Genomic DNA, 22,933 nt, shown 5'->3' on the forward strand with positions numbered 1-22,933 from the left:
AAGAATTGCAGGTCCCTTTCACCCAAAATAAATCAAGTTCTCAATTACAGAGACATAAAAGGAATTTTTTGGCAAAATTTATAAATTAATGAAAGAGAAATAATTGTAATTATTTCAAGTCTCGTTAATGATAAAATCTAACAGAATTATTAAATAAAACAACTAACTTAATACTGAGAAACTCCAGTTAGGTAATTACTCCAGTCCCTGAAGATTGCTTAGACGTTTATGAACTGTTATAAAAACATAGATGAAGATGGAATCAATGAAGGTGATGATAGCTAAAATGTGTAGTAGTAGTAGTAGTAGTAGTGGTAGTAAATGTGAATAAGAATATTCTTTTCTACTCTAGGCACAAGGCCGGACATTTTTGGGGAGGGGGGGGGCAGTCGATTAGATTGACCCCAGTATGCAACTGGTACATAATTTATTAATCCTGAAAAGTTGAAACGCAAAGTCGACCTGAGCGGAATTTGAACTCAGAACATAAAAACAGACGAAATATCGCTAAGTATTTTGTCCGATATGCTAACATCTCTACCAGCTCACTGCCTTGTGAATAAGTATATTATGTAAGGTTTCTTATAATGGCATGAAGTCTGAGATTTTTAGAATAAGAGGATATGGGTGAGGTTGGGTGTGTAGTTGTAATTATTGAGGCATCCTAAAGATCGGATGTAATATAAGTGAAATTAAATTATTCCGACCAGTTATAATACTAATAATATAGCCTGAACAGGATAAGCTACCCCTATTTTGCAGAAAAAAGTGTTGGCGGTCGGCTACGAGACTCAAACTCACACCTTTGTGATTATAAAAAGAAAATAGGTCACATACCTGGATTACCAAAAGCCAACCTGTGAAATATTGTGAACTACTAAATTTCATAAATATTTCAGTTTTATGGTTGCTTGAGAGTCAGGTTGGAAATAACATTAGTAAATTTGAAGTGACTCAACAATAACAACACAAAAGAAAAGGCTGGAGTAAAAACATATACAAAAGATACAAAACGATATAAAATCATCAGACTTCAGCATCATAGTCTTCCAGGGTGTATTTGGTATTCACATAGTACAGTTCGTAAGCATAAGAACGATGCTTTTTGGTGACCGGTGATATGTATTCGCCAAATGGGTTGCGCCTATAGTCAAACTTGTGAAAATTCAAAGGAAGAAGAAGAGACAGTGTCTTGTACATCTCAATATAATCGTATTTGGTTGGACGTACATTGCTGCTATTACCTGGTAAAACTGTGTGGATTTCAAAGGCTAACTGTTTAACATTGGCCAAACTGTTGTCAGCAAATATAGTTTTTAGACATGCCCACTCTTGATATTCAAGATCAACCTTAACATAGGAAATGATAGTCTGAAAAAAAAAAAAAATATATATATATATATATATCTAATATAGGATAAAATTTTTCAAAAAACATTTTATCAATGGCCAGCATATTAAAAAATACCTTTAAAGGTTAAATTTATAAACAACTTATAAACAAGGGCAAAAGAAAAAATTCTAATGCCAAATATGCCGAAAATAGACAAATTGTCAATAACCATATAATTTATCACTATAAACACGCGTCTCAAAGTAAGCCGACAGAAATTTCTAAAATTTTTACACATTTATGTCTTACGTATTTATCGCTGACGAGGAGAAAATTCTTATGAATTAACTCTGAAATTGGGACTGATATGATAACAACGGAATTTTTTTGAAATTTTTGTCGGCTTACTTTGAGACGCGTGTTTATAGTGATAAATGATATGGTTATTGACAATTTGTCTATTTTCGGCATATTTGGCATTAGAATTTTTTTCTTTTGCCCTTGTTTATAAGTTATATATATAATATATATATATATATATAAATAAACAAAATATATCATCAGAAATATATATACATAAAAGTTAAAATATATAAGTAGAAATATAATTTAAAGTTTAAAATATGACATAAATATATATATTACAGACATTTTTTTTTCTTTTTACAAACATTTTGTTGGATGGCCGTTGACCATTCATGGAGTTCCTCCACCCTTTGACAGATCTTATTTTTTATACTGCAGGGTGTCCACTGAAAGTGGATGGCACCTGTGGAAGAGGGAGACCCAGGAAGACGTGGGATGAAGTGGTGAGGACTGATCTTAGGATGTTGGGGTTCATGGAGGAAATGACAAAGGACTGAGATGTTTGGCAATACAAGGTTCTTGAGAAGAACCTGCCCACATCAGCGAAACTGAGTGCTAGAAGGGTTTTGTCCCACCCACATGTAACAACAAACTTTTCACTCACCCTACCCCAAGAAACCAAACTACATCTCCTCTTCTAAGTTGCATCTTTCACTTCCTCACATTTCCTCTTCATAAACTATGATTATCTTCTAATCCCCTTCTCTACCCTCACTGCTCTGTTCTCTGTATCACTGCTTTCCCCCACCCCATTTTTATACCCAGGTTTTCACCAGTCACTGCAATCCTCACTCCCTACCTGTGCCTTCTTGACAATACCTGACCATGCATATTATGACCTTCGTACCTCTCTCTTCTTTACTCTACCATCACATCTCTACTCTGATCTTCATTACTTCTGAGTATACCCTGAGTATACCTTGGCACTTCACCATCTCTCCCCTGTTCTCTCTTGTACTTTTGCTGTTTCCACTCTCTCTCTTTCCCTTACTCTTCCTCCAAATTGGTAGCCACGTGTCTCCTCTACAGCAGCATACCTATTTTTGCCCTCATTCTCTCCTTCTCTTGCTTTCCCTCCAACTAGGTAACCAAGTATCCCCTTTACATCAACACACCTATTTCTGTCCTCTTTCTTGTACCTCTCTCTCCCTTTCTCTTCGCCCCCCCCTCTGGATAACTATGTACTTCCTCTATAGCAAGATACCAATTTCTGCCTCTCTGTCACACTCTAACCTTTCACCATCTGACACCAGATCGTGCGTCCCATCCCAAAGCCCCCTCCATTAAAGCAAGACACCTGTTTCTGCCTCTCTGTCTCTCGGTTACACTCTAACCTTTCATCTTCTGACAAAAGTTCCCCTCCCCAAATGTCTCTGCCCCTCTCAAAATTCCTTGTCTTGCAAGTTACTTGGTGGCCCTGCCAGTGCTGGTGTCACATTGAAAGCATCCATTCCACATTGTAAAGTGGTTGGCATTTGGAAGGGCAGGCATTCCAGCTGTAAAAATCATGTCAAAACTAACCTCACCTTTGTTAATGCTACATAAAAAGCACTGAGTCCCCTCTGCAGAGTGGTTGGTGTTAGGAAAGGCATCCAGCCATAAAAACCCTGCCAAAACAGACACAGTAGCCTAGGGTAGTTTTTCTACCTGTCTGGCTCCTGCCAACTGTCCTACCCATGTATGCATGGAAGACGGACATTAAACGATGACGATGTTTATCACAACTAAAATTAGTTGTGATACATGTGCCAATGGCACGTAAAAAGCACCATCCGAACGTGGCTGATGCCAGTGCCGCCTTGACTGGCTTCTGTGCCGGTGGCACGTAAAAGCACCAACCAATTGTGGCTGCTGCCAGCCTCCCCTGGTACCTGTGCCGGTGGCACGTAAAAAGCACCCACTACACTCACGGAGTGGTTGGCGTTAGGAAAGGCATCCAGCTGTAGAAACACTGCCAGATCAGACTGGAGCCTGGTGCAGCCTCCTGGCTTCCCAGACCCTGGTCGAACCGTCCAACCCATGCTAGCATGGAAAACAGACGTTAAACGATGATGATGATGATGAATCATGCAATTAATTCAGTCATTCAGCCTTATAACATGACTCAGAAGAATTAAAAAATTTTACGGAACAAATTCTCAGAATTCTCTCAAATTTACAGAATATTCAGATATTGCATATTGTAGAAAAAGAAAATGGTAATTACCTGCAAATGACCATTCTGCTCAAGTAACTTTTTGAAAGTCACTGTTGTCCAGCCTTCTGGGCTGGAATCATCTTTTTTACTGAGTCCTAAGTTGTGCACATGGATCAAGTTGGACTTCTTCCTGTTAAGTTTCTTCTTTCTGTTAATATAAATATTGAGAATAGAGTGTTGGAAAGAGAAACATTGCTGAGATTAGTATTTAGAACAAATTCGGTGACTGGCATCTGTTGCTAGTGGAGCACTAAGAGTACCATACGAGTGAGATCGTTGCCAGAGCAACAAGCTGGCCTTCGTGCCAATGGCACGTTAAGCACACCATTCGAGCGTGATCGTTACTGTGTCGCCTTACTAACGCTTGTGCTGGTGGCACGTGAAACATTCGAACAAGGTCATTGCCAGTGCCGCTGGACTGGCTCCTGTGCAGGTGAAATGTAAAAAGCACCATTTGGGCGTGGCCGTTGCCAGTACCACCAAACTGGCCCTCGTGCCGGTGGCACATAAAAGCACCCACTACACTCTCGGGGTAGTTGGTGTTAAGAAGGGCATCCAACTGTAGAAACTCTGCCAGATCAGATTGGAGTCTGGTTCGCCAGACCTCAGTCAAATCGTCCAACCCATGCTAGCATGGAAAGCGGACGTTAAATGATGATGATGAACTTGGAGTTGAGCTTTTTTTTTGGGGGGGGGGTATTTCAGATACATATCCATAGAAGGATTAAAGAAACTATAGTTATGGTTAGAGAAGCAGTTGTATATTTCTGAGAAATTCCATAGAAAATGCCTCTTCATTATTGTGGAAATCAATGCAGGTGAAATAGGAGGATCTAAAATAGGCGATTCATGCCTTTTTATGTGCTACTAAGTTGACTTTCAGGGTGTACAGGGAAGGAAATCCATAGAGGCAATATTGTAGGAAGGAAGGAATGGGAGTCAAGGTTGAAATCCCAGGTACTTCACTGACAACAAATTCTTCCCTATTTAATCTCTAAGAATTTTATCCAAAATTATGTTCTGAAACATTCAAATAATATCTAGATAATCTGAATGAAACATCTGCAAACACACAGGGCTAAAAGTTAGCAGCTCTCAAAAACCAGTTGATCTATCAGTTCACACTACTATCATCTATGTATGCTCATTCATAGATCTTTGAGAGCAGAGAGAATATCAACAACATGAAGGACTGGTTGAGGTAATTAAAGAGCCACTATACACTTGCTCAATCTGCTAGTAATAACAGCCAGATCTCACTTCCAGCCACCAAAAAAGGGACATATTAGATAATTTAGTCAACCACAGATACACTTAAAAGGATATGATAATCATGAAAAGACTAATTTTGATCTCAGATCAGCAACATTCAAGCTCGGTAAAGGTTAGCCTAGGTCTGCATCCCTTGGGCTAAGCTGAGGCTAACCTAGATCTTGATCATTTCTGCTAACCCAGACTACCCTAGATCTGTATCATGTGGGCTAAACTGAGGCTAACCTAGATCTGCATCATGTAGACCAGTGATTTTGAACCAGGGACGAATCACCTCTTTGGGAATGAAAGTCAAATTTTGTGGGGCAATGAATACTGTCTTCTGTTTGTTAGATATTTTCACTGTACAAACAAGTCGGACCACATTAATACGTTTGTAAGAGTAAATAAGAATTAATGAAAGAATAAAATTAAAATCAATAGAAGAACTCACGCAGGGTTAAATACATGGACATGGCAACCATAAATATAAGAAACTGCATCATCAAATTCAGTGTTTGCACCCGTTCTGAGAAAATAATGAAAAAGAAAAACAAATATTGTCATAAAAGTATTTACACAATTGTTAAGAAAAATATGTAAATATGCCCAGATGTTTTTGCTTTGTTCTTTTTTTCTTGCTTTTAATGAAAATAATTAATTACAAAGAAATTATATTTTGGAAACCAGTGATGACTAACTACCACACAGCATAGTCACACTACTTAACACCCACACACAATATGTAAAGACTGCCTCACACCACCAAAACAGTAGGTCAAATTTCAACAAATCCCATCTCTGCACAAAATACACAAAATACATGCATGCACGCACGCACGCACACACACACAGATACATACATATATATATACACACACATATATATACATACATATATATACATACATATATATATACATATATACACACACACATATATATATACATGTGTGTGTGTGTGTGTTGTATTTAGGAATGGTCATTTTGTCAGTTTAGCCAATAAGAACACACGCACTATATATTTGGTGTTAATTTGCTTCAGCTTTATTTATTTTTTACACTAATCTTAATCTTATTTCGGCCAGAGTTCTTTCATCACACTCCTGTGACCTCATCAGTGGTCCTTTGCTTTCTTCTTTCTTATTTGTTCGTGTAATTTGTTTTTGTTTATTTTGTTCCTGTGTTTACACCTACTTATTATTATTTTTTTGGTTGTATTTAAATTAATTTTTTTTTAATGTATATAGTTATTTACTCCATACTCGTGAACATGTACTCTCGCTATGTTGATGATATCAACATAGTGGTAAAGGCACCCCCATAAGAGAGTACTCTTGAAATAGAAATAGAAACTAATACTATGGAGAGCATCCAGCAAATAGCTAACTCCATCAACCAGAGTATTAAGGTCACAATAGACTACCCTACTAAACACCCTAACCATAGACTACCAGTATTAGACACAGAACTCTGGCTGGAAACTGAGAATAATAAAACCCGAATCCTTTATTCATACTATGCCAAACCTATGGCCTCCAAATACTTGATCCACCGGAACTCGGCTATTGCGGACAATGCCAAATTCAATATTTTGATGGCAGACCTCGTCAGAATAATGTGAAATGTGTCCCGCATGTGCAACCCTACAGAGTTAAAGAGATACATACAACATTTCGTTCACTGCATGCAGTTCTCAGGTTACAGCCATAAAGAAAGGATCAGAGTATACAAAGGAGTCATAAAGAAATTTGATACTATCATATGTAATGATAGGAATGGGATTTGCCCACTCTATAGGAGCAAGACATGGAACACTATTGAAAGGACTAAGAAGAAAATAGGGAAGGCCAACTCTGGGGATGATAGCCACAAATACCAGAGTGTCATGTTCGTTGACACCACCCCTAGAGGCAAACTGGCGTACTGCTTTAGAAGGGCCCTAGACAAACTTAAGCTAAGGATTAAGGTTGTTGAAAAGCCAGGCAACCCTATCAAATCCCTAATCGGTAGAACCTACCCTTTTAGTAGAACCACCTGTACGGATAGGAACTGTACTGTGTGTAGATTTAGCCCACAAACAAACTGTAAAGCCAGAAATGTAGTCTATAGTATAAGATGTATAGAGGGACGATGCAGTAACAAGACAACAACATACGTAGGGGAAATGGCATGGAGCATAGGAGAGCGGGTAAATGAATATTGGAGAGAACTTAAGGAAGAAAAGAGCTCATCAGTTCTGTACCAGCACGCCGAGCAGGAACACGGGGGCTAACTCAACAACATAGAAAATAAAATCTTGTCCACACATAGAACAGACGCAACAATTAGACAAATTACGGAAGCTACACACATAATAGGAGATAAACCTAGCCTAAATAGGAAACTGGAATGGAACACTAGCACACACCACAGTATATGACAGAAGAAGATCCCCATAAACTGGTAACAATATAAACAAATAAAAGTAAATAACTATATACATTAACAAAAAAAAATTAATTTAACTAAATACAACTAAAAAAATTAATAACAATAATAATAAGTACACCCATGGTACCTCCTTCACATACAAAACCAAACTGCATCTCATCTAGCTCTATGCAGTCATGAATCAATTGGGCTATGATTCTCTCTGTGACTGTCATAACCTGATCCAGTAATAATAATTCCTCTCTAACTGCTTCCATCTCAGGCATCTCGTTTGCCTTTGTAGCAGTTTACAATGGTACTGTTATGCCAGTTACTGGGTAGGACTACCTCTGGTATAACTTGATTTACTAATGACCTGGCTACATATCTTCTTTACTTCCGTCTCCTCTACCTATACCCCTAACATTTGGCACTCAGCCACCTTGCTTAATATTACTCCCACCCTCAGTAGAGGGGGGTTTGTCTTGTAAATTATTTGGTGACCTCACAGTTGATGGTCTCACATAAAAGGCAACCAGTCTGTGCTGTAAAGTGATTGTGTTAGGAAGGACACTCAGCAGTAAACAATGAAAACTTGGTACAATCTTCTGATGATACCAGCTCCTGTCAAACCATCCCACCACATACCAGCATGGAGAACAGATGATGATGATAATGATGATGATATACAGGGAGCTTCTTTCAGTTTCCACCAACCAAATCCACCCAAAAATTCTTCGGTCAGCCCAGAGTTATAATAGAAGATATTTGTCCAAGGTGTCACACATTGAGACTGAACCCGAAAAAATATAATCAGTAAAAAAAAAATTTTCTAAACCACACAGCCACGCCTGCACCTATTAGAGTAAGAGAACTCAATAAGAATTGAACTCAGTGTAAAGTAGATGGATCTCTGTTCCGTTTGACAAAGAGCATTCACTTGCTTGATCAACTTGATTACCTCCCTTCATTAGATGAGCGGCCAAGTGGCTGATTATTTCATCAACAGGGATACCTATTTCTTTACTACCCACAAGGGGCTAAACACAGATAGGACAAACAAGGACAGACAAACGGATTAAATCGATTATATGGACCCCAGTGCGTAACTGGTACTTATTTAATCGACCCCGAAAGGATGAAGGGCAAAGTCAACCTTGGCGGAATTTGAACTCAGAACGTAACGGCAGACGAAATACCTATTTCTTTACTACCCACAAAGGGCTAAATACAGGGTGGGGGGACAAACAAGGACAGACAAATGAATTACGTCGATTATATCGACCCCACTGCGTAACTGGTACTTAATTTATCGACTCCGAAAGGATGAAAGGCAAAGTCGACCTCGGCGGAATTTGAACTCAGAACGTAAAGGCAGACGAAATACGGCTACGCATTTCGCCCGGCGTGCTAACGTTTCTGGCAGCTCGCCGCCTTGATACCCTTAACATAATTAAGGGATACCCGTAACATAATTTTCAGTCAGACTCAGCATAACAAGGGTGAACTTTTACATTACAGATATTGTCCATCAAATGTGCTTCTGCACAGTTTCCTTTAACTTAATGTATCGACCCCAAAAGGATGAAAGGCAAAGTCGACCTCGGCGAAATTCGAACTCAGAATGTAAAGACATGCTAATCAACATCTGTCCAAGATGCAACGCAGTGGGATTGAACCCAGAACTTGGTGAGAGCGAAATGAAATTCTTAATCATTCGGCCGTACAAAACACGCACATACGCGCGCGCACACAATGTATATCCTTTCCTTTCTGTGCACAAGGTCTTTCACTGGTACTTAATTTATCGACCCCGAAGGAACGAAAGACAAAGTCGACCTCGGCAGAATGTAGATCGACTTTGACAAGTTCCCAGTAAGAGTTGTTTCCCTTCAATAATTCTGCAAAGTATTTTGTGGTTTACTATTCATTTTTATTATGGCGGCGAACTGGCAGAAACGTTAGCACGCCGGGCGAAATGCTTAGTAGTATTTCGTCTGTCTTTACATTCTGAGTTCGAATTCCGCCAAGGTCGACTTTGCCTTTCATCCTTTTGGGGTCGATACATTAAGCACCAATTGCGTACTGAGGTCGATCTAATCGACTGGCCCCCTCCCCAAAAATTTCGGGCCTTGTGCCTAGAGAATATTCGTTTTTATTCTTACGTTCTGGGTTCAAATTTCGCTGAGGTAGAGTTTGCCTTTCATCCTTGCGGGGGTCAATTAAATAAGTACCAGGTACGCACTGGGGTCGATGTAATCGACTTAATCCCTTTGTCTGTCCTTGTTTGTCCCCTCTATGTTTAGCCCCCACCCCCTGTGGGCAATAAAGAAAGAAATATTCATTTTTATTTGAGTCAACGAAGAGCCTCTGACGTTACTGTTCGATCCAGTAGAAATAACAGCCAAATCTCCTTTAAATCACATCCAGCTGTATGAAGAAAAATACGTACAGAAAAAGACTAATAAAACGATCATCACTAATAGCCTTTGATCCTAAGTCACCTGGATCAAAGTTGACTTAGGACCAAACAACCACAATTAGTGGAACTGCCAAAAAGATGAAGTAGGTCCTAGATGATTTGCAGTTTGAGATTCGATTCATTAAGCAAATATTTAATATAAGCACAGGATGTGTGGTTAAGAAGTAACCATATGGTTTTGGGTTCAGTTTCACTGCATGAAACCTTAGGCAACTGTCTTCTATTACAGCTCTGAGATGTCCAATGCCTTGAGTATATTTGGTAGATGAAAGCTCATTGTGTGTGTATGATGGTTAAGGAATTGGGGTAAGAGCAGGCTCTTGTAGTGGAGCTACTCACATTTGGGAGAGATTGAGTGACAGAACATTAATCAACTTAATTATAGCAGAAGACACTTGACTAAAGTGCCATGCAGTGGAACTGAACCCAAAATCTACAGCCATACCTGCATCTATCATATTTTTATTTCAATAAATATTTTTTTCTATATAATTCCTAATGTTGTTGCTTCATTTGCCAGCAAATATTAATGTACTGGTGTCATAAATTCTTGTAAGGGACTTATGAAGAGAAAGGATATCACTTACCCAATAAGATAAACAATACAAGGTTTAGTAAGCCCAAAAGGTGGAGAAAGGCAGACATTCCAACCACCTGCTCCTTGATGGCCAAGTCGTTCATTCTTTTTACACCAAATTTCTTTTCTAATGAGAAACCTTTGAAGAAAACAACATAGGAATTTATTAGATTTTAATGTTTTAAAATATAAAAAAATTATAGAAAATAAAAAAGAATAGATACATATACAAAGAAGAAAAATTCTTGATTAAAGTAGCCGAAATGAATATGGAAATCAGTGGTTATCAAACTGTACCACAAGAAGTCTCTCAGAATGCCATGGAATTTTAAAAACAATTTAAGCCTTGGAATATCCATACTAATGTTCAAGTGTCTTCTAAAACATATTTCTCATAATTTCGTTATACACAAGTATGATTAATAAAACAAAGTAGGCAATAGCTTTTTTCTTCTAAATTGTTTTCTTTAGAATGTAAAGTGTGTCATTTTTTGCTTGAGCTCCAGTGTATCTTCCTGACCTACTGATGCAGGTAGACATTTGGAAGGACTGATCATCATCAATGATGACCAAACATTGTATAGAGAGTGGAATGCCAAAGAATAGACCTAATGCTTTTTTTTGGGGGGGGGGTATCATAAAAGGCAAGTAAAAGAGGTTGAGATAGGATCTGCACTCCAACCTTGTAAAACTCTCATTAGTAGCAACATCCCAAACAGACTCCTCAAATTCTTTCTTCTGAGGTAGCAGCTCGACTGCCTGTAAGGCACATCACATAAAACATTTGGGGCAAAACCGTCAGGAGCCATCCACCAAATGGGGAAAACCCCAGAGGACAGACTGGGTTGGAGGGTTGTGGCCTGAGGGGAGTGGTTGGCGTTAGGAAGGGCATCCGGCTGTAGAAACACTGCCAGATCAGACAGGAACCTGGTGCAGCCTCCTGGCTTCCCAGACCCCAGTCGAACCGTCCAACCCATGCTAGCATGGAAAGCAGATGTTAAACGATGATGATGATGATGAATTGCCAGCTCAGAGATCTGGTCCAAATGCTTTCAAAAGACTGGATCCTATAAATGGTAGCCAAGAGTCAGGTTGTTGTGTTAAATTGGGATTAAGTCTACCTGATGTATGGAAGGTATTTTATTGATACTAATATTATTTGTAATATCTTAATGCAATACAATATGGTCTTACACTCATGCACTTTATTTTTCTGTGTATGAAAAGAGAACATGATGTATTCACATCTGTTTAAAGTTCCAGAGCTAAAGGCTTAAAAACTGTAATTTAATTACTTTAAATAAACACATACACATTGATGAAACATGGCCACTTGAATGATAAAACTAACAGCCTTAAATCACACCCTAGTATCTTAAAAATAAAGACACAGTACTACATAGACTATACTGGAGTTAAAAAGGAAAAAAAAAAAAAGAATATGACAAAATGGAATGGCTGTCACCACATCTGTTTGATCAGAGTTAATAAGAGATTAAAAAAAATCATTATAAATAAAAATAAAACTCACTCAAAAAAATTGTCTTCTATATCTTGCTCACTTTGATCCAAACTAAGAGTTATTTTACTAGCATTGATATAAAGAATATTCGGTAAAGGTGGCACGGGTGGTACTTCAGCTTCCTGCAAGACATAAATACAGACTAAGTTAAATTAGACTTTCCAGATATTCAGTGAAATACAGAACAGAGTTCTCTCTGCCCCACAATCTATCATATCTGCCATCCTCTTCTTCCTTTATATCAACAACCTGCTTGCCGTCACCTCCACCAATGCAACCTTTCATAAACAATACCATTTTCTCTTCCAACCAACCTTCCATATCCAACTGAGACACTTCATGCCAAGAGAGAAAGTTTTCCAACAATTGAAAGGCACAATCAATACACATATCCAGAAAACATCATTGCACTTCATCTCTCCTAAATATAAGCAGTGCACAACTAAACCCTCAACATTGCTACAAATGCTAAACCTCACTGTAACTGAGGATATCTTACGGTTCATGCACATCCTCAACAAAGCAAGGACTGGCTTTCCTCTTCCCAACCACAAAATATTTCACGCCCCAACAATTATCACCCTTTTACAAAAGCTCATGTGAGACTCACACTGGCACAGGACTTGGTATAATCTAACTGTTACACTCACACACACAGACATCATAGACTACACCAAAAGGAAAGGCCATCTGACTGATTGACATGAACACACTCACCAACACATTCCAATTTCTGGCTCATAGATGTACCTCTTCCTTTTTTATCAATACTTCACTGACCTCTGCTGGTCTTGTGCCGCATCCACTCAAGTAATCCCAGTCCACTTGTTTCTCTTCTTATAAAATAATAATAATGAAATTATTGTATGCAGTACTGAGGTGCACCACAACTTGTCAGACAGTGCATCATATAAAGTATATGCAGTAATGTACAAATGTCTGGAAAGCGAACAATGCATGGGTCAGATATATGCTTGTGTATGTATGGAGGGGAGAAAATCAGGTGTAGTGTTGGCGAATCTCAGAAAGCATGGAAGTTTTGAAGGATGCAGTGCTCCGACAACCATGTTGTATCCACTCCTTCAGGCCGCCCTACTCTCTAACAACTGTGGCCATTGGATTGTTGACATTCAAGAGGAATATTAACTGCATTGAAATCACCAATCTTGGAGGAGTTAAGAAAGTCATGGTTACAGCTCCTTCCTCCAACCTTTCCATCCCCAAATAAAGGAATCCTTTATCATAAAAAAACTGAATAATTCCAATGAGTAAACAGGTTTCTTCGCTCATATAAACACCAAACTGAGACAAAAATGAGGCATTGGGTCCATTAACAAGATCCAAACCAGGCTAATATAATAATGGCTTCACCTGGGAAAAGCCTGCCTCACACCTGTTTCACTGCAACCATTCTACAGAGTTCAAGTGTAAATTTAATTAAAAGCTTGGCATTTGAATTATTAAAGTCTTCATCAACTTCATGTCCATTTTTCATGCTCTATTGGTTGGACAGAATTTGTTGACAGATTTTCTATGGCCAGATGCCCTTCCTATTTTTGATCTTTGAGACACTCACCCTCAACATCACATTCTGTCAAGACAATGAAGCACCAGCTCACACCTGACACACACAAGTACACACGCACTCATATATATATATATATATATATATATATATATATATATATATATAATACAAATAAGAAAATGGAGAAACAAATTAGGTTTGTTCATCAACTTACGGATATTATAATGCTGGATTATTTATTCATTTTACAAATGAGAACATCAAAAGCATACAAAATATTATATAAAACAATAGATCTTAGAAGTCATAGTATAAATTAATGAAATCCTAAAAATTACTTCTTACAGCTGTTTCAGCCTATGGTCAAAAGTAAAGTTAATTTTCATTGCCTATAGATGTCAACATACTAAGGTTGTAGGCATTTAAAAAATATAATACTTATATATTACACGGCAGGTAAGAAAATAGAAAGGATATAAAGTGAACAGAAATCAGCCGGTAAACATTCAAGTATGTCTATTTATTCAAATGTATTGGATGAATACACACACACACACATGTATGAGTGATACAGATTAATGAGTGGAAAAAGCTGGTAACTGCATAGACAAGGGTGAGCATACATACAAGTATATAGAAACAAATGAGCAAAAATATAAATGGGTGTGCAGGTACTAACCCCTAACCCATAACCCATTTATATTTTTGCTCATGTATTCACACCCTTGTCTATGCAGTTACCAGCTTTTTCCACTCATTAATCTGTATCACTCATACATGTGTGTGTATTCATCCAATACATTTGAATAAATAGACATAATTGAATGTTTACTGGCTGATGTCTGTCTATTTTATATCCTCTCCGTTTTCTTACTTGACATACAAATCATGGGTAGATCACTTTTATACCCCCGTCCATATATAATACTCAATTGTGAGATTGCCATGCAATAACTAGCACTTGACTATGAATAATTGGGTACACTACCAGCAGTATATTGGATAGGTATTATCCCTTAGTTGGTTTCTCAACCTGTAACTCACACAGAATAAATATATATATATATATATATATATATATATATATATATATATATAGTGCGTGTGTTTTTATTGGCTAAACTGGCAAAATGACCATTCCGAAATATAGCAATATATATATATATGAACTTCTGCAAAATCAAAATTTTGTTTTAATAAATGGCCCAGAAAAATGCTAAATTCTCGGAGGATGGGATCATGAAGCTGCCTCAAAGATAGTGAAAGAGAGTGGAACAAAATGAGGCATATGTGATTTATTTATATATAAATATCTAAATATTGTTTTTTAATTTTACTTTAAAATGGTACAAACTTTTGTTCCAACCCAATATATATATTGGGAGAGTTTACGAAAAAAAACAAAAGACGAAGACAGGTGGTGTACAAAACGACAGATGTATTAGTATAACACTCAGGAATAGAAAAGTCTTTTACGTTTCGAGCCTACGCTCTTCTACAGAAATGGACACAGAAAAAACAAGGAGACACACACATATAGTCATCTCAGAACCTATAAGTCAGAAAAATAGGCACTCATATATTTGTCAATAGAGTGGTATATAAACCAAAGTATACAGTATTTGTGTATATGTGTATGTGTACACACACACACACGACAGGCTTCTTTCAGTTTCTGCCTACCAAATCCACTCACAAGGCTTTTTGTTGGTCTGGGGCTATAATAGAAAATAGTTGCTTGAAGTACGTGCAGTGGGAACGAACCTGGAACAAAATGGTTGAAAAGGAGCAGAGCCATGCATATGCCTGAAGTGAAGTCTGAAATTTTGTTTTAATAAATGCCATATTCAGAAAGCTGTATAAAAGTGACACCTACGTCTTTTATTGGACTCCAAATCACTGGAAGGTCCCATGAATCTTTGGCCGGTATTACTTTAACTCGTTGACTGAATACAATATAAAGTAACAGAGTGACGACAACTCCACATGCAAAGAACATTCGAAGAAAAAACCATCTCTTCCTTGGGCTTGTCTACAAATAAATATTAAAAAGAAAACATTATAAACAGTAAAAGCAGATGTCGGGGGAAAAAATTGATTCATTTGCAGATTGTTTGAATAATTAACTTTATAACTGGTTATTTCTCCCTATTACGATATACTTGGCTATAATGTAAGAATACTATTTTCAGCTGAGATATGCCATAAATTGAAACAAGCAGAGTTATGTACCTTGCTTCGAAATCGCCTTACTATAAATTTAACCCAGATTCTTAGCGTAAATCTAATAGGGGTAGATTTTCTCTTCGCAAAGGAGCACTTGTTGTTTTGAGTAACTTCTTTGTCAATACTTTTTCAAGAAATATTTCTAAACAACTGTTGCCAGATGTGTTAATCATACAATCTCACAAACAATAACACTGAGCACCTCTTCAAACTCCACCCATCTAACACCCGTGGACATATTTACAAAGTAAGAAAACAGCACAGCTCCCATGACTTCAGGAAACATTTTTTCACGCTAAGAGTTGCTGAAGCGTGGAACAAACTGCCGGCATCGGTTGTTAGTTGTCGGAGCACTGCATCCTTCAAAACTTCCATGCTTCCTGAGATTCGCCAACACTATACTTGATTTTCTCCCCTCCATACACACACAAGCATGTTCACTTTCCAGACATTTCTACATTACTGCATGTACTTTATATGCACTTTCTGACAAGTTGTGGTGCACCTGAGCACTGTATACAATAATTTCATTATATTATAATGATACAAATCATAAAAATATCATAATTAGTTTATGAGTAGGCAGCCGAGCAATCAAACTCTATCAACCATCACTGTCTCTCTAACAAACAAATCATTTTGTAAGCTACAAAGTTTATCTACATATTGCGGAGTTAACTTATTGTAGATTAAGACCTGTTCGAAGGCAAGCATTGATTTTTATATCGTTATTCATTGAATAGGCGAAGTTCCATGGAGATATTTGCAAGATATTACAAACTTCCTGCGACAAAAGTGTGTTATTTGAAATAATATTAATTCCATGTTCGAAGGTTTAAAATACCAAACCTTTTTATCATAGACACTTTGGATCATTTCGGTTTGAACGGCAGTTTTTTAAAATAATTTCCACGTAACTAAAAATTTTAAAATTTCGTATACTGGTAGAATGTGTTTATAAAACATCTTTTTCTCTTGGCTTTATTGAGAAAATTCTATATGTTTATAAGATATTTATTGTTATTTTTCTTCAATTTCTGCAATTTCAACCAATCAATGACGTCTATTGAGGTGAAAAACATTCTATGCCGTATGAATATGTCCTTCATTTAAGAAACAGATTGGGTTTATTTACATTTCTGAAGAAAAAAGATACCCTTCCCCCCACCCCTAACCCTAAAACAGATTGAAATGCAATAGATCGATACTAGGGTCATAATTATGGGTGACATTTTCATATGATACCGCTACAAAAAACTGCCGTTCAAACCGAAAAGATCCGACACTTTTATATATTTCCTGGCAGTGTAGTTGAATAAGAGACTTGCCACTTTATAAAACTTTATTTTCTTTCTATATGGAACACATTCTTTTTTCTTTAAACATTATAGAGAAGATTCAAATAGTTTTATGGACTCTAAAAATATACAGCATGAAGCGAATTTTATTTGCCAGTTCCCTACTACGTCATTGTTTTTGGATATGAGCACCTTTTCAAACTCCACCTGTCTAACACCCGTGGACATGTGTACAAAGTCAGAAAACAGCACAGCTCCCATGACTTTCGGAAACATTTTTTCACTCCAAGAGTTGCTGAAGCATGGAACAAACTGCCGGCATCAGTTGTTAGTTGTCGGAGCACTGCATCCTTCAAAACTTCCATGCTTCCTGAGATTCGCCAACACTACACCTGATTTTCTCCCCTCCATACACATGCAAGCATGTATCTGACTCATTCACTGTTCGCTTCCCAGACATTTGTACATTACTGCATATGCTTTATACGCACTTTTGACAAGTTGTGGTGCACCTGAGCACTGTATACAATAATTTCATTATTATTATTATTATTCAAAATAGGTATTTCTTTCTTATTCATCACTTTGCCAATTAATTCAAAACTATGTGTGATGGAAATGAAGGAGTAATTATTTGAAATGTCCCCAAGAAACATCCCTCTCCCCATAGTTGTCATTTACTAAACACCAAACAGATCTTATCTACAGCAAGCATTGAACTGAGCCATGCTGGGGCATTGTCTTGAAGGGTTCTAATCAAATGAATTGACCCTAGTATTTTTTTTTTAATGTTTATACCTGGTATATATATTCTATCACACTTTTTGCAGAACTGTTAAGTTAGAGGGACATAAACAAACCAACACCGATTTTCAAGCAGTGGTAGGGGGAAAAGGCCCATTCACAAGGTTTTAGACAGTCCATGACTATTGTAGAAAATGCTTTCTCATGGTGTAACACAGTGGGACTTGAACCTAGAACTATATGGTTGGGAAACAAACTTCTTACAGCAACAATATATACATATAGATCTATATATATAATAATATATACATATAGATCTATATATATAATAATATATACATATATTCATGGCCGTTGCCAGCCTCGCCTGGCCCCCGTGCCGGTGGCATGTAAAAAGCACCATCCGTTCGTGGCCATTGCCAGCCTCGCCTGGACCCCGTGCCGGTGGCACGTAAAAAGCACCATCCGTCCGTGGCTGTTCGCCAGCTCCGTCTGGCACCTGTGGGGGTGGCACGTAAAAAGCACCCACTACACTCACGGAGTGGTTGGCGTTAGGAAGGGCATCCAGCCGTAGAAACACTGCCAGATCAGACTGGGCCTGATGCAGCCTTCTGGCTTCACAGACCTCAGTTGAACTGTCCAACCCATGCTAGCATGGAAAGCGGACGCTAAATGATGATGATGATGATATAGATCTATATATATAATAATATATACATAGCTATATAGAATTTTTTGCGTAATGAGATAAAAAAAAAACAAGGCTGTATAGATATGAGAGCATTTATAGATAGAAGGTCTTACAGCTGTTTCTAGAATATTAATTAATAATAATATCCCTTCATCGGAGACGGTGTGAGAGGAAAAATTAAGTCATAGTTAGTTTTGATGTGATACAAATTGAAACTAACTATGACTTAATTTTTCCTCTCACACCGTCTCCGATGAAGGGATATTATTATTAATTAATATTCTAGAAACAGCTGTAAGACCTTCTATCTATAAATGCTCTCACATCTACGTCTTTTATTGGACTCCAAATCACTGGAAGGTCCCATGAATCTGTGGCCGGTATTACTTTAACTCGTTGACTGAATACAATATAAAGTAACAGCCAAGTGAAATCATAGTTTTGTGGTTGATGCAGGTGTCACATAACTGGCACCTGTGCAGGTGATACATAAAAGCACCCATGACAGTGGTACATAAAAAGTACCCATTACACTCTTGTAGTGGTTGGCATTAAGAAGGGCGTCCAGCCATAGAAACCATGCCAAACCAGATTGGAACCTGGTGCAGTTCTCTGAGTCATCAGATCCAGTCAAACCGTCTAACCCATGACAGCATGAAAAGCAGATGCCAAATGATGATGATAATGACGTCTAACCATACATACTCATTACTGCTTCCAGAAATAAACAACAGGTAGCCAGTATTAACTCACCTTGTCTGAATCACCAGCTTACAGAGGTTAGTGTTTTTCCCACCCACAATTTCCAATCATCATCATCATTTAATGTCCGCTTTCCATGCTAGCATGGGTTGAACGATTTTGACTGAGGGCTGGCAAACCAGATGGCTGCACCAGGCTCCAATCTTGATTTGGCAGAGTTTCTACAGCTGGATGCCCTTCCTAACACCAACCACTCCGAGAGTGTTGTGGGTACTTTTTACATGCCACTGGCATAGGGGCCAGTCAGGCAGTACTGGCAATGACCTCTCTCGAATTTCCAATGTGGCTAACACAATAAACAACAGTATTAACCTCTGTATTCAACTGATTCAATAAGAGAACTTCTCTGTAGATGACAGATCAACCAATTCTCCCTCAAATTACATGCCACCATCTTAAAGGAGTATACATTGGCTGATGTAATAAGAAAAAAAAAGACAGAATGGGCATGGATGGATTGCCTGTGATCAAAAGTTTGCTTAATCATGTCTAAAAAATAGCAATAACAACTAGTATTCAAACTCACACAGGGTACTCGGGTTCCAGAATTAAGGCTTAAGAATCAACAGAAGGCAGCAGGAGCGGCTGAATGGCTCAAGTGGCTATTTATGCAACCTCATGATCTTCCATAAATAACAAGACAAATCTACCTTAAATCATACCCAACTATCTTCACAGAAATACCTGTGATCAAAGGTCTGCTCAATCAGAAGCCACCTTGATTAACGAGCAAGAAATACAACTGAACATAAAGACAGAGTTGAATCAATTGAGATTGATGTGTAAAGATGAAAAAATGCTAGCTTTAAGCATAACTCTGTAGCAAGTGTTGGTAAGGCTGTGGTTAACAAACTTCCTTTGTAACCACAACGTTTCAGGTTCAGTCCCACTGTACAGTGCCTTAAAAAAGTGTCTTCTACCATAGCCCCAGACCAACCAATGCCTTGTGAGTGAATTTGGTAAACAGAAACTGTGTAGAAGCCTAGCATGTATGTGTGTGCGTATGTGATCCCTCTACCACTTGACAACTGGTGTTGGTTTGTTTACATCTCTGTAGCTTAGTGATTCAGCAAGAGAAATGCAGAAGTGCCAGACTTTAAAAAAATAAGTACTGGGGTCAATTTGTTCAAATAAACCCGTAAAGGTGGCGCCCCAGCATGGCCGCAATCCAATGACTAAAACCAGGAAAAGAGATAAAAGATACAGCTGAGTGAAAGGAGGAAGGCTTGTGTCGTTTTGCAACAAACTGGACACTACTAAAAGCAGCTTAGGTCCAGCCGATGGTAATTAATGTAGGCGAAGTCCATCACCCAAAAGACTTCTTATAGTTTGCTATAAGTTGATTAAATTTCAGTTACAACAATTTGGTAGAAGATAGTCACTGTAGGTGTAATAGAATTGAACCCTAAACCAATTGGTGGAGTTTGTGAATAGTTATCTCATGAAACCCCATACCCCAACGAAAAGGAAAGGGTACGGATGTGGAGAGAAAAATATTTGTTTTTCAGAATCGTAATTTCCATTGTATGAAAAACATAAATACTAATACCAAAGAAACAATAAAAAAAAAAACGCTTTTCTTTCCCACAGGTATGGGATTCGAGGGATAGCTTGTAGTCCAAGTTTTGTAAATATATCAGTATGTTACTAAATATAAACAAGGGCTTTCCATGTAGTTCAGTAGTATCAAAATCCATAAATGTTTGAAAATCGTCTCCTTTCACGCTGATAATCATTAATTTTGACCAGGTTGTACGTCTTGGTGACCCAAGAAGGGGAAATCGGAACGTAGTATTCAAATTACGGATTTCTCTTCAGGATTAATTTACGTTTTTACGTAAGAAAAAAATTAAAAGACTATATACACAGCCACATAATATATATATATATATATATATATATATTTGTTCAAAACAGCATGATTAGGATTCCGCACTAGCACGTTATCCGATCAAACTGTTTTGAATTCTATATGAAACTCCCAATAAATATGTTGAGGCGCCCTTTCTTTCGTTTGTCTACTCTCTCTCTCATATATATATATATATATGCATCCTTTAAGGCCCTCATGCTTTCCGAAATCCGCCGAAACTACACCTGATTATACATACACTTTAGATGAGTTGTAGTGCACCTGAGCACTGTACACAATTATTATTATTATTATTATTATTATTATATATATATATATATATATATATATATATGAAGCGCTTCTAATCATTCGTTACCTTTATGTTTTCCATGTTACTTAGACGACTTCTTTTTTCCTATTACAGATGAGGAAGTGTAATTAACAAGTCATGATTAAAATTTTGTCGAATGTCTACGTAGAAATTAAAGGTAACAAGACCTCTCACTCTCTCTCTCTCTCTCTCTATTAAACACACACATACAACACAAATAAATGAATGAAGGACAATATCACTATATAGGTTTCTGTGCCGTTAACGCCTGAGAGAGAGAGAGAGAGAGAGAGAGAGAGAGAGATGTATACAAATTGTAAGGGTGGGTGCTACACAGGTAATAGCCATCAACATTTAAAAATACGAAGAGCATTTGAATTTATATATATATATATATATACACTGGAGAAACTCTTTCAAAAGTATTCCGCAATTCCGTAAAAAAATTTTTATTTCTTTAATTTTTTTCACCCAAATCCTTTACGTATTTTTTGTTTATGTGTGTGTGTAAGTGTTGCTCATAAATATACTTACATACACATACATAAACACAGAAAAAATAAACGATTCAGGTGAAAAAAAAAATGAAGTAAAATAAGGTGAACGGAAATTGCAGATTAAATAGTTTCACTTTTGATAGACTGTTCTCACACACACACTTTGCCTAATCGCAGTGGCCGTAAATCCATTGCATTGAATGGCTATACACAAATTAATAACAGGTGTGCAGGTGATTATCAATTATGCTATATTTCCAAATGAAAACAATTACGACAACAAATTACAGTGAAAGAATAAATGTGAGCATACTCGTAGAATAATACCAAACAGCCGCATTGGAATTTTTTTTCAAGAATTAATTATTACAGGTGTGTTATAACATAACAAGCCCTTCTTAGTTTTACCGGTGATAGATCAACAAAAATTCCTTTTTACTTTAAATACCGTTTAATAACTTTATAGAGAAAGCGGGATAGTAGTTACTAATAGTATAATAATAATAATTATATATTTCTTTATTGCCCACAAGGGGCTAAACATAGAGGGGACAAAGAAGGACAGACAAAGGGATTAAGTCGATTACATCGACCCCAGTGCGCAACTGGTACTTTATTTATCGACCCCGAAAGGATGAAAGGCAAAGTCGAATTCCGCCGAGGTCGACTTTGCCTTTCATCCTTTCGGGGTCGATAAATAAAGTACCAGTTGCGCACTGGGGTCGATGTAATAATAATAATAATAATAATAATAATTTCTTTTAATAATAATTTTTAGAAGGGATCACGACCAGAAATTTTAAGCGAAGATATGGTTGATTAGATCGACACCAGTAGTTCACTGATATTTATTTTATCAAA

The 22,933-nt window shown here is 37.4% G+C and overlaps 1 protein-coding gene across 2 annotated transcripts; it reads right to left on the minus strand.

The window, feature by feature from the left end:
• Nucleotides 1-416: 416 nt before the first annotated feature.
• LOC115219964 (methyltransferase-like protein 24) lies at nt 417-22,504 on the minus strand. 2 transcript variants are annotated; one of them, XM_029790265.2, is made up of 7 exons: nt 22,386-22,504; nt 15,545-15,700; nt 12,150-12,262; nt 10,629-10,757; nt 5,602-5,676; nt 3,906-4,044; nt 417-1,371 (listed from the first exon to the last, which is right to left on the minus strand). In XM_029790265.2, exons 1-7 carry the CDS (start codon nt 22,410-22,412, stop codon nt 1,027-1,029), a joined length of 984 nt encoding a protein of 327 aa, XP_029646125.1. In that variant the 5' UTR covers nt 22,413-22,504; the 3' UTR covers nt 417-1,026. The 2 variants fall into 2 exon arrangements, with proteins under 2 accessions (XP_029646125.1, XP_036365652.1); XM_036509759.1 differs by lacking the exon at nt 22,386-22,504 and adding an exon at nt 21,621-21,806.
• Nucleotides 22,505-22,933: the final 429 nt, after the last annotated feature.

Source organism: Octopus sinensis, linkage group LG15 (genome assembly GCF_006345805.1).
Source record: "Octopus sinensis linkage group LG15, ASM634580v1, whole genome shotgun sequence".
NCBI lineage: Eukaryota > Metazoa > Mollusca > Cephalopoda > Octopoda > Octopodidae > Octopus > Octopus sinensis.

Coding starts and splice junctions, on each gene's coding strand:
- LOC115219964 (XM_029790265.2), bottom strand. CDS start 22,412: ATGCGGCTGTTTGGTATTATTCTACGA. Junction 10,758..12,149: donor ATAGAAGACAATTTTTTTGA/GTGAGTTTTATT, acceptor TTTTCTTCAAAG/GTTTCTCATTAGAAAAGAAA. Junction 4,045..5,601: donor GTCCATGTATTTAACCCTGC/GTGAGTTCTTCT, acceptor TTATATTAACAG/AAAGAAGAAACTTAACAGGA.